This window comes from Labrus bergylta, chromosome 17 (assembly GCF_963930695.1).
Source record: "Labrus bergylta chromosome 17, fLabBer1.1, whole genome shotgun sequence".
In the NCBI taxonomy this organism is placed as follows: domain Eukaryota; kingdom Metazoa; phylum Chordata; class Actinopteri; order Labriformes; family Labridae; genus Labrus; species Labrus bergylta.
In genome coordinates this window covers 10,029,067-10,042,119 of record NC_089211.1, presented here as the reverse complement: position 1 = coordinate 10,042,119, position 13,053 = coordinate 10,029,067, and the positions used below count along the sequence as shown (strand labels likewise).

The 13,053-nt window shown below is 39.8% G+C and overlaps 1 protein-coding gene across 1 annotated transcript; it reads left to right on the top strand.

The window, feature by feature from the left end:
• The first annotated feature begins 919 nt into the window (after positions 1–919).
• On the top strand, positions 920–12,973 carry antxr2b (ANTXR cell adhesion molecule 2b). The gene is made up of 17 exons (XM_020636903.3): positions 920–1,220; positions 1,865–1,936; positions 3,411–3,482; positions 3,727–3,808; positions 3,925–4,029; positions 4,519–4,587; positions 5,776–5,856; positions 5,962–6,022; positions 6,974–7,069; positions 7,784–7,853; positions 10,016–10,094; positions 10,289–10,384; positions 10,573–10,623; positions 11,203–11,298; positions 11,521–11,694; positions 11,916–11,996; positions 12,813–12,973. The coding sequence occupies exons 1-17, from the start codon at positions 1,084–1,086 to the stop codon at positions 12,855–12,857; spliced, it is 1,467 nt and encodes a 488-aa protein (XP_020492559.2). The 5' UTR covers positions 920–1,083; the 3' UTR covers positions 12,858–12,973.
• The last annotated feature ends 80 nt before the right edge of the window (positions 12,974–13,053 follow it).

The window sequence follows — 13,053 nt, the reverse complement described above, 5'->3', positions numbered from 1 at the left end:
CTTGTTTGTCCAAAACAGAGAGAAAATACACAAGACACCAAATGTATTTATATTGGAGGAATAATTCTGTCGTGATTGTATTATGATCTGCGACCGAAATAATTATTAACTGAGGAGAATTTGTTTTTAATGACATGGAATCACCCCCTGAAAATATTTACAATTTCATTGTGAAGGAGAGAGATTCCTTGTGTGAGGAGTCAAATGTCTCTTGTTTCTGTTTGAAGAAACAGGAATTGTGGGTCAGATGCCTTAATGGTTACATTTATTCATCCGGATCAGCAGTATGTATGTTTGAGCTTTTATTGTCTCAGTCTGTCACTATTTAAGTCAATTATTCTGGAAAGTCCGAAAAAAAAGGAAGATACATGTATTGGCCTTCAAAATAAAAGTACGATAAAATAGGTTAAGGTGTAGCCAAGACATACAGCGTGTCGGAGAAAATAGATTAATTACAACTGTAGTCTTTTGCTTTCTCTTTTCCTTTTATAGTTTACGATTTAACATTGACTGGGCTTTATAGATGAGATATAGAAACTCATAAGGCCTCATGAGGAACTCATAAGGCCCAAACTTTATTTGGATTTACCTTCATTGATTATTTGCAATGTATTAATCCTGTGTTTAGTCGATATTAATGTATATAGGTCTGAATGTACCTCAATTGGAGACTCAGTTTAGATAAAAACAAAGCTTTTGAATAGCACATTGTTGTACAGTTTTATTTAAGACGCGGGGAAATATTAGGCTATAATTATATATTTGTGTTGTTGTTGTTGTTGTTTTGTATCAGTAATAGTCCATAGTTCTGAAGTAATAGTTCAGTTTAATCTGAAGAGCCCTGAGGGAAGTTGTGTTTGTACCTTGCTGCTGTGAGCCTGACATGGTGTGCAGCAGCAGCAGCAGCAGCTGTGCGCCCTGCCCCGTTTACTTCATTGTCAGCGTCCTGTCAAAGCCCACATGAACTACAGCCTCCTCTCCGAACTCATTCAACATGTGAACCTCCGGGCTGATGCACTGAGGATCATGGTCTCAGTTGCTTCGACTGATTTCTAAACAAATTCATCAGATATTATGTAGGGAATGGCATGGATTATGGATCGGATATGGATATGTTGCATATTCCTACTTTTTCCTATTGCTTGTGTGAATTCATCGCCTCATGACGGTGAAGACGCTTCCTGTGATGGAGCATTTGATATTTATTTTGTTTTGGACAGGTAAGGAGATGAATTAGGGCTGTGGGGAAAGAGAACACACTGCCCCAATGATCTAGTCTAATATTTGTTACCTTTTGCGGAGACTATCTTTACGCAGGCTTCTCCATGTATGGTAGTGTTTAGTTTTCCTCTCTGCTGCTTCACTGCAGGTTTACACTGTTTATTTTGAATCCTTTCTTTGGGTGAATACTTGGAGAAAGTTCACGTTAATATCATGCTACAGGTCTGTTCATTCTTAGTTTGAAAAGTAGACTACTTAAAGGTTTTATGAAAAAAAAAAAAAAAAACACATGCTCTTTCTTCTGTTTATTTTAAGCAACGCGTTATGTCTTTAGATTGATCTTTTTAGCTGCAAGAACGTTTTAAAATATCCTGCTACAAAACCAGTCCACCACATAAATCGTGATATTTCTTAAATGTATTTCTACCTGCATTTTTATTTATTTTTTGCAATGAATTGGCTTTTCATTACATCTCTTCATTTGAAGCATATTCAAATCACCTGTATCTAAATGAATTGATGCATTTTTGACGTCCCCCCTGATGTGCTACACTTGTTCTGTCCTGAGTCATGAATGCTTTGTTGTTATTTTTTGATATTCCTTGTTTTGTTCAGTGTCATTCATCGCTCCTGTTTTCTGCAGGTCTGGCAGCGTGTCGGGACACTGGGATGAGATCTATGGGTTTGTGGAGCAGCTCACCAACAGGTTTGTCAGGTAAGTTAACTGGCTGCGATGTGCATTACATTATTATCGGGATGGTTATTCTCCTGACCCTCTCTCCTTTCTCTCCTCCTCTTCATATTTTATTGTGCTAAAACCCAAACTTTATAAGCCACTGTTTCAAACCAACTGAAAAGATTTTTGAAGACCACAAGGCACATAAAGGCTGAACTGAAGTCATGCAGCAGAAATTAAACTAATGAAAGTCGACTATTTAAAGAGTGAGTAGTAGTTATAGGTCTTCAAATTATAGTGCAAAGAGTAAAAGTTGAAAAGTAGGCCATGTCTTTTTTTGGTCCACCAACTGTTCCAAAGCCCCTCTGGGTGCAGAGGGTGTGCGTGATATCTTTAGGTTTAATAAGTGGTTACTAAATATGAGAGGAACTTTTTTTTTACAGCCAGATGTTGAAGGTGGTGCTGACCACAACAGACAGTCTTGTACTCCTTGACAGCCTGAAGCGTCGAGCAAGGAGAAAGCAGTGATGAGGGGTTCAATTCCCTACATGCTATAGCCAGTGATTTGGATTCAATAAAATAAAATGTGATGAATTGCATTGCTTGATGAATTGATTTGTTATTTCATATTTTGTGTTTATTTATGCCAACAGGGTCATTACATGGTTATAACTTTGTCGTATTTATAGAGTTATGTACGGTGAAATCATGTTTTGGCTTCTCAAAACTGTACACTTGTTATTAACAGATTGCATTTTATACGTTATGTCAATTTCATGTTCTGTTACAGTTTTGTGTATAATATTATATGCCATGGTGTTGTGTCATTTTTCATTGTGTCCAACTTATATTTTCATGTCTTACAGTTTTTTCTAGATTAGTTCAACTTTACTGTTATTGCACGCAGTAATCACAAGTACAAAAAAAAAAAAGAGATCCGTTAACATATAAGCAGATGTTAGACTCAGCAGCAGAACTGGATACAGAGTAAATAAAGTAGAGAAAGCTAAAGAGACAGCCTCCTGTTGTCAAGGCAACTACATCTGCCCAAAAGTAATGTAATCATGCAATGTCACATTAATCTGTATCAACTTGGGTTGAGGACTGGGGAGTTGCCAGTTCAAGTTGCTGGATGGGAACTGCTGAGTTGCCCTTGAGCAAGGCATTGAAAACTGTTTCGGGGCGCTCGTCTTTGTGCAGCCCTCTTTACTCTGACATCTCCATCATTGATGCAGCGCTCCATTAGTGCACATCAAGAGGATCCTGTTTGTGCATGTGTGTATTTCTTGCCAGAGTGTAGCATGTTCACGATCAAGCAGAGAGAAAGAAATCACCTCAGGAATGATTTAAGCATAGTTCCGTTTTATTAGTATATATTATACAATACAGTATAATTTGCTACATATGGAAACAGACAACTCTTTTGCTCTAAAAGTCACACTAAATAAAGCATCAAGATGTTGCTTTGTGTGTGAACATGTTGTTTCATTGAGTTGTTTTTCGTGTGTTTCAGTCCCAGAATGAGGGTTTCCTACATAGTCTTTTCAGCCAGAGCTGTTGTTATACTGCCACTCACTGGAGACAGGTACAGCCCTCAAGTCTTCCTCTTAACATCCCTCTCTCTTATCTCGTTCCTTTTTTTCCCCTCTTTTCTGCTCCCCAGTGACCCAACCATGCCCCCACCCTGCTCTTCCTCTTTCTTCTCCTGCAATTTCTCACTGATAGATTATTATTATTTTTTTTTTAATCACTAATGACCCGTTGGAACATAAGCCGAGCGCTTATCAGTCTCTAGTGTGTTGACTATGTTTTGTGATCTGGCTTCGCAGGACAGAGATCGATGAGGGCTTGAATAAGCTGAGCCAAATCAAACCAGCGGGTGAAACGTACATGCATGAAGGCATGAGGGCAGTAAGTACACCCATTAGGAGGCATTTCCTGCTGTGGTTTACATTATATGACATGACCATCTTGGACTGTGCTGGGATACTAGTGATACTACATTCTGGCAAACTTCCATTCCCCAGGTGTCCGAGCAGATGAAGGCACAGACTTCACCCTCATCCACCATCATCATCGTTTTGACTGATGGCAAGCTGGAGGTCTTCCCCTTTGAGCTGAGTGTGCAGCAGGTATCAAACAAACACCTAACCACCATAAACACACATAGACAGAATTATTGTAATGGTGGGGGTAGTAGTGCTGTAACTGGAACAGTGAGTTTTATTAGCCAATGGTTGTTAGTTCAGCTATAGTGTATAGTACAAGCTCATTAAATATGCTTAGCCCTCTTAATTTGGGGATTTTGTTCATTATTGGTGCACTATGATTTCCACTTTTTGGCATTTTTATGCATACTTTAATAAAAAATAAATAAAAAAAAAGGTAAAATTGTCAATGTGTGTTTCTCTTACCATGCTGTTGATGTAGCTGCTGTTTGGAAGACACAAAGCATATTTTGATTTAATACCTCAAAGTAAGATTTTGTAAAGGTCAAGCTTTATGTACTGTAAAAATATTAACCACTTAATTGACCAATTACCCATTTTTGATTCACTTAAGATGCTTCCACTGTATGTGAGGAAAAAGCTTAAAAGTAACCAGGGCTCTGTTCTTCCCAGGCTGACACAGCCAGAGGCTTTGGAGCCAGAGTGTACTGTGTTGGGGTCATGGACTTCGACCACAAACAGGTAGGAGGGCTTCAGTTGTTTTTTTGTTCTTACCTCTTATCCCTTTACTGTCAGCGACCCTGTGAGAAAGAACACTTCTCTTTTGTAACCGATACTGCCTGTTGTTTATTCACTGGACTTTATTTGACTTTCTGTGTGTGTCTGTGTGTGTCTCTGTGTGTGAAGGTTGTGGCCAGCACTTGTATCAGCTTGTTTGTTGGCCCAGATTTTTTAACCCACCTGGACCTCTTAACTCTGTCTGTTGGAGCTTATCTTGACCCCTCCTACGGATGGAGCAGCAAGCAGCTGACATGCGTTTATAGCTTGTGGTTTATGCTAAATGTGGTTTATGTAAAAACAGAGAATACATTTTGGTTTGAGTTCTCTCTCCCCAAGAGAGACTTTGATTTCTTCCTGTGGCGGTATCAGGTTATTGGAAGGGAGCGATGTGTTTGTTTTGAAAACAGTGAACCCAGTGAGTATGAAGCCCGATGTCTCCACAGACTTGTTTTTTCATGTTGAATAACAATGAGCCCAAATGTCTTCTGCTGTGTGACCTGACTGAATGAAAAACGATAGGGTAAAACAAAATCATGACCCCATAAAACGCCAGTGTTTGTAGCAATGCTGCATCTTCCCTGATCTTTTGCACAATCAACATAAAAATAAAAAAAACATTGGAGAGAAATATAATACACCAAGGTTTCAGATGAAGTGACATTCATTGTTGCACAACATCCTGAATACATCATCTGCTAGTGTTGTTTTGTTTTTATTGAATTTTCATGATATCATATTAGTGTGACAGTAAGTCTGCTTAACAAGAATTAATGAGCAGATCTAAATTACCTCCAAATTGCATAATTCCTTACAAGAACAGTTTTCAGTAGCCCACCGGTGCAAGTGTTCTGGTGCCCAGTTACTGACCCAGTGTACTTTGCAGCCTAAGGAGGAAATAATTACATCAGTCTCTAATTAGATAATGCCGGACAAACTTCCTGTGCTATCATTTAAGCAGGGGATGAAAGCTTTTCACCAGCTGGCCAGAGCTTTCATCTCTTCAAACTGATCTTGCCTCCCTAAACACTGAACTTAAACAAGCAGAAGACCTCCCAGAAAGATATAGCAATACATTAAATGAAAAGTACTGCTTAAATTAAATGAATTTAAAGGTTGAAAAACTGAAGTTCTGTTTCATCTCTGTCACAGCTTGCTGAAATAGCAGACAGCACAGACCAAGTCTTCCCAGTGCTGTCCGGCTTTCATGCCCTCAAAGACATCGTCAACTCTGTGAGGTCACATCCCATAACGATGCACTTTAACATTTATTAGACCAAGGAGTGATTTCAGACTTACAACCCTTAACCGTTGCCATTTGTTTGTGTCTCCGCACAGATCCTGAAGCAAACATGTGCAGATGTTTTCACAATCGAGCCGTCAAGTGTTTGCGTGAATGGTAAGTTAGTGGTGCAGGGTTTGTTTCAACAACTCTGTGATGGGACAAAAAAATAGAATGTGAATCAGATATGCAAAATGGACTTTAACCCCAGGAGTAAATATCAAGTCGTAGAAACTGTACAGTGACATAGTCTACCACTTTAGATTGAAATACCTGGTCTGAATTGCAATGAAAATTCGGCACAGACATTCGACCCAGAGGACGAGGCGTTAAAGTGCCACTGTAAAGAGGAAATATCCAAGCGTCTCAAAAGCTATTGGATGGATGGCTCCAATTTTTAGTTCAGACATTCATTTCCCCCTCAGGATGAATTCTGATGAACCCATTTTCATTCTCCACCATTATAAGTTAAAACGTTGAATTGTGGCAGATAATTTGGTGTGTAACAAAACACCTGAAGAGTTGATGATATTGATATCAGCCTGAGCTGTACAAAGTGTTTGATGCTATTTGTAATTTCTAGAATGCTAATAAATGGACTTGCGCTTGCATGGCGCTGTTCTAGTCTTCTGACTACTCAAAGCCGCATGTCACACCTACCCATTCACTGTAGTGAGAACCATCAGAAGTAACTAATCCCATTCAGACGCATTCATATGGCAGCGACGAAACAGCGGGAGCAATTTGGGATTAAGTGTCTTGGGGACAGGAGCTGCAGGAGCTGGGGATCGAACCCTCAACCTTCCGGTTGAGAGAGGAAGACTCTGTCGACTGAGCCGCTCAAGCTAAACTAAAATGATGAAAAGAAAAACATTATTCCTGCTAAGCAATACCATGGTAGAGACATTATGAGTAGCTTTTTATTAACATACGGATGCTAGCATCCAGCTTGAGACTTTACAGAGGAGCTTGCAAAAAAATGTATTGGCTGTTTAATGAGTGCTAAATCTGCTTTCTGTGATGTCCGTATGCGTTGTGGTTTTGTGAGTTGTGTTTTTGATGTTTCAGAGTCTTTTAATGTGGTGCTGAGGGGAAGCGGCTTCAGTGGATCCAAGAGGATGGACAACATCCTCTGCTCCCTGACCGTCAATGAGAACACTTATGGTCAGTGAATAACTCACACTGTCCACACTCAACATACTCGTGTCTGCCTGTTGTACTTCAGGGGCGTGCTGTTCAAGCCTTCAGTGCACTTTTGGAAGCTGATGCTGAAGATGGATCTATGTGGAATGTTAAATGTTTAATAACAGCGTTTATGAAGTGAAATGTGATACCATGTGCAGATCTGTTTGATGAAGTGGAAAGTCAGAGTCATGATGTGCAGGAACAAACAGGGGCCGCTTTTATTGACTTCAGCTGGAGAACAGAGGAGGCATTATGAGACTCAGAAGAGGGGAGGGAGGAGATGTTCTCGTCGTCATCATCAGTCTATTAACAGATCGATGGAGCGGGGGGGGGGCTGGGATCAGTGTCAGGGAGAGGACATGAAGAGACATTTTATTTTCCTTGTTTTCCTCTTACCAGCTTGTTTTTTATCTTTCCTGCTTGAATTTCTTTCATTCTGTTGAATGGATTTTTTTTCTTTGACCGATACAATACATCTCTGAAAAGGGAAGAATGCAAACAAATATGTATTTTCATTCATTGAACATTTCAAAGTTATGTATTTATCAAATCCATTATTTGATAATGCACACAGGACAAAATGCGTGATTTGTGACTTTTCGTCATTTAAAATGTTTGTCTTGTTTTCTTTGTAGGATAATCAATATTTAAAATCAGAAACGCGTCTAACAGGTTGTTTCTGTTGCTTCTCAGAAAATAAGCCAACGGTAGTTCAAGATGGATATCTGCTGTGTCCGGCTCCTGTGCTGCATGAGGTTGGCCAGTAAGTGAAGACAAACACACACACACATTCACTCAAGGGCTTTGTGAAACTGTAAACAGGAAGCAAGAAAAAAAGCTTTAGGAAAAGGTTTCCTGCTTAACGCCAAACATCTCCTCACAAGTTTTTGACAGGTTGGGAAAAAAAATGTCATTGATACTAATTCATCTGACCTACAAAAGCAAAAATGACCATAAGCAGTAAGATAAACGTTTCTATATTGTAATTTCTAATGCCTGTAACCTCTGCCGTTGGGTAGGTGTCAGATGAGACCATTTACAGCACGCTAAAGAAATTTTTTTTTTTACATTTTCCACAGCAAATATACATGATGACTGATGCATTTGACTGTTAAAGGAAAGCAGTCGTTTGGGGGGGGTCAAAAAACATTATCTACACATGTACAGGTTAAGATCAGAAAGGAGAAAAGATGTACCAGAAGGGCGCCAAAATCCACACAAACCAAAAGTTCCTTACGTGGGCTATGAAGTTTGTAACCAAAAAAATAAACAGCAATCAGTTTGTTTGTTTTCATTTGTCCTTTCTATCCTTGTTCTCTTGTCCAGTTCCTGTGTTGCACATTAAAATCCTTTTCATGAAGATTCATTTTCACCATGGTTGGTGAATTCCTTTGAAAGACCGGTCAGTGTGCCAAAAAAAATTGATAACACAAAAACAACAGTTCTTTAAAGTTATTTGGCATGACATAATTTGATGATATTACAATTTAGGCATTTCTCTGACAAACATCGACCGAACCCAAGCTGATAAATGAGCATCATTGGCCAAGTGGTGAGCTATGGTGTCAAATCAGGACGATGAGAAGGTGTGGCAACAATTTCAAAAGCAGACACCTAAATGACTTGTCCATATTTATTCCTTTATCTAATCATGATGCCTGTGCAGCTAGAGCAGGTTAAATTTAGGAACTAGAAATCTGCTGGGTGTGTAACAGAGAGAGTCACCAGAACAATGTTTACAGTAGAACCATCTGCGAACAGCTCGAAGTGTTGGCCGACCAGAATATCTCTGTGGCATTTAGAGCGTGAGCCAAAGCTTATTTAACTTCACCCACTTCAAACAGCCCTGTCTCTCTATCTCTCTCTCTCTCTCTCTCTCTCTCTCTCTCTCTCTCTCTCTCTCTCTCTCTCTCTCTCTCTCTCTCTCTCTCTGTATCTGTCCCCTCTCGCTTTTCATCACCTCTCCCCCACTGTGCTACACCCACTCTTCCCTGGAACACTCATGCATAGTTTGGTTGTCTCCAGGCACAAAGCAAAAAATAACCTCAGTCGATTCCAACCTCACGAATTGAAACCAAATTATGTTACTGCAAACAATAAAGTTAAAAAAAAAGGCAATGTGGTCAACAAATGGTAAGAAAATGAATACCATTGACTTCCTCTTCTCAGAGAGAATGGCTGTGGAAGGTCAATTTGAGAAATTGTAAAGGATACTATGAAACATCCCAATATCTTTAGCTCATGAGCCCATATATTATAACATTGTGAACTGTTTACCTTCATGTTGTCCTAACCTGTTTCACTGTAAGAGTGTTTTTTCCAGTATTCAGTTGTGTCCCTACAAAAATCTCTGATTGGCTTCAAATATGTTAATTTGCTTTATCCTTTCTATAAAAACCAGGACCATTTGAAATTAATTTGAAAGGAATGGTTGGCCCAAAAAACACTCACACACACTCACCCACTGCTATGCCTCAGGCTGTTCAGCATCACAGTTCAATATGTAGACTTTAGAAGCTGGGGATCAAAACCCATTAAAACATAGTAAACAGTGAATAGTACAGTCTGCTAATGGTTCACTCTGCGCAGCCTCATTTCACATTACTAAGACCGGCACACGCTCAAAACTGATGCTTAAATGTTGCTTGGATGAATATAAAAACATGCGATGAGGGTTTTCAAGGTAGTGTTAAAGGTCTGGACTGACATCAAAATAAAGCAGTAGCTTCATTTACAAGCCCACACTAAACAGTGAAAAGGTTGCTGGAATCTGCTGGAACTAAAATCATCAAGAGGCTGAATTATTGATGAACAGTTAACAAAAGGTAGAATAGAATGAAGAGAGACTTTTTTTCCCCCAACACATTGAATGTTGGTGAACATCACATGTTAGTTGTTAATGCGTTGTTGTGTTAATACTTTCAGATCAATCGAAGTGCTGGTCAGCTTAAACAATGGACAATCCTACATCTCCAGCCCCATCACCATCTATGCCACAACATGTGTAAGTAGCAATACTACTAAAAGATCAAATAAACTTGTGATATGATGACATCTTTATTTGTTAGTATTAATACGTTTCCTGCTACAATAAAGGGGAACGCTGACCTCACAACCTGGACAAAATGTTGAGTGGTAAAGGTAATAACACAGGAAATAGAAACCCATCACCATGATTATTGTTGGTGTTTTTTTCAGTCAGATGGGACCTGGGTGCTGTGGCTGCTGTTGGCTCTGTTGCTGTTACTGGTTCTAACTTTACTCTGGTGGTTTTGGCCTCTCTGCTGCACTGTGGTGAGTTTACAATCTTTGCATGTCCGTGTATATCCGAAAGGGTGAAGCATAATGCATAACTATTGTTCCATATGGAGGAAGGCCACATGTTGAAGTGAACCGAGTTAGGCCTCCAGTAAATACACTCTCCAACATTTTGTCCTCAGACAATGTTGAGTGACTGTACTTTTTCATATTGTTTTCTACAGGTCATAAGGGACCCACCCCCCTCACGTCCACCTCCTCCACCTCCTGTCATTGTGAGTAGACCACAGACTCTTGCAAACACATTTTTTCTTCCATTAGCGGCAGGTTTCTGGGACATTTTGAGGCTGAGGTTTAGAGTTTTCCACATGCTGCAACTTTGGCAGTGACTACATTTCCAAATGAAACAGTATAAGGATTTCTGACACAGCTGCACCTACTTTAAAGATGCATAGAAAATGAAAGATGTGAAGAGGTAGAAATGATTAAATGAAATAAAGGACAACTTTTTTTAAATTTACTTTATAGAGCTAGCTTTTAAATGTTGATTTCTTATGTCAAGGGAAAGATTGTCAAAGTTTTTTTTCGGGCGGCAGTAGCTCAGTCTGTAGGGACTTGGGTTGGAAACCTGGAGGGTTGCCGGTTCAAGTCCCGGTGCAGATCAAATATGGACGTTGGTGTGGTAGCTGGAGAGGTGCCAGATCACCTCCTGAGCACTGCCGAGGTGCCCTTGAGCAAGGCACCAACCCCCCCCACCATCAGCTCAGGAGCTCATTTTGCTGATTTTTCAGAAACAAAAAGGCGATTCTGTCACCATTTACAAATAATTCCGTTTTCTTTTTGTTGTTTCAAAGGAACCAGTGGAGGAACTTTCACCACAACACAGATGGCCTACAGTAGATGCTTCATACTATGGAGGCAGAGGTCCTGGAGGAATCAAACGCATGGAGGTCAGCAAAAAAACACAAAAAACATTAACATCAAAATATACATGATTTCCACATTTCGCCCCTTCCTAATTTTACAGTTATTTTGCCAACCTCCAGTATTTGAATGACAATCATCATCAGATACTGTGAAGATAACACGTGTTGCTTTTATTATCTCTGGCTGCCATGCTGCCACTAAGAGACGAGTCAGTGATATGTGTAACGTGTACCCATGGTCTGTAGGTGCGTTGGGGTCAGAAAGGGTCCACAGAGGAAGGCTCACGGCTGGAGAAAGCCAAAAATGCTGTGATCACTTTACCAGACGAAGTGGAGGAGCCTATCATACTCCGACCCCCACCTCGACCTCCTCCTGTCTACAACCTCCCAACACAGTCCAAATGGTACACTCCCATTAAGGTAATACTCATTAACCCCGAGTAAAGAAACTGCTCTGTTTATGAATCTATCACTGATATTACATCAGATGAACATATATGCATACATGGACGCTCTCACGCACATACACATAAAACCCATGACAAATACTGTGAATGCCATTATCCGCATATTTACCATTGTTGATCTGTGTTGTTTTCTTATGTTTCTTTTGAAATAAACTGACCTGACTTGACCTTCAGGGCCGTTTCGATGCATTGCTGGCATTACTGAGGAGACAATACGACAGAGTGGCGATCATGAGGCCGACACCTCACGACAAGGTAGGTAACATCTTTACCAAAATGAATAACGAGGCAAACATTCTGAGCATCCTCAATTTTATGGCTGTACTCGTTGCAGCCACCAGTGAGTGGTCTTTAATAAAATATGGGCTTAGGGTGTCACACTGAAATTGTTTAGAAACTGGATCAACCCTCATGACTCCAAAGTAATTAGATGAGATAATAACAGACAATAAAACAGCCCAGCTGCTGCCCTCTTACTCTCCACCCAACAAACAGACGATAGCTTACATACATCAACACATTTGTATGAGTAGCTCAAATTCAATGCTTACACTGTGTCAGCAATCAAAGCTCCAATGAGCTCCAACGTTTTAGGATTTTCTTTGTTTATATATTTACTGATGTCACTTTGGGTATTTATCTTTATGTTCAGTTCCTCTGAGATTTAGTCGATGACAGTGCTCTAATTAAAAGCCCAAAATTTGAACTTTTGTTTTGTTGCTGGCTGACATTTGAAGCATGTTTGGCCCTCCTTCAAAAGATGCTATGTTTTTCACACTGCTTTAGAGGGGTCGATAACTAAGAACTTATGGCCTATAAGTTTAAGGGGAGATACGGTTGGGAAGCAATCTTAACTTAAGCAATGCTTTAAAGTCAACACGTTGCTTTATATTAGCGGACGAGACAGTCTGCTTATTCAGCAGACTTAAATCTGCCGAATAAGCAGAATGTGACGCATGTTCTTAATCATGTCATTTATAAAGCTTTACATCTTGGTGCGTTTGGTATCTTACTGCAGCAGTGTGTGTGTGTATTATGTGACTGTAGCGTCTTGTCTTCTTTCATCCCAAGGGCCGCTGCATGAACTTCTCCAGGGTTCAGACTCAGAGTCACTGAAGTTCAAACTTTAAAGATCAACTCTTTCCAAGTTAGTTTTTTTTTGCCAGAGAGATCTTTACTCCAACATAAATGTTGTGATTTTAACTGTATTGTAAATAAATGTGTTTACTTATCTTCTGGTGTTGTGACTGCATTAAGAAATGTACCTTTTATGTTGCTAGTTTTCTAAATCAGATCAAATCAAACCAAAGGA

What these genes read in the sequence shown, in the direction of transcription:
- antxr2b (XM_020636903.3), top strand. Translation starts at nt 1,084, where the DNA reads ATGGCATGGATTATGGATCGGATATGGATATGTTGCATATTCCTACTT. An exon ending in TGGACTTCGACCACAAACAG is followed by an intron (nt 4,588 to 5,775) that starts GTAGGAGGGCTT and finishes TCTCTGTCACAG; the next exon opens with CTTGCTGAAATAGCAGACAG. An exon ending in GTCAAGTGTTTGCGTGAATG is followed by an intron (nt 6,023 to 6,973) that starts GTAAGTTAGTGG and finishes TTGATGTTTCAG; the next exon opens with AGTCTTTTAATGTGGTGCTG.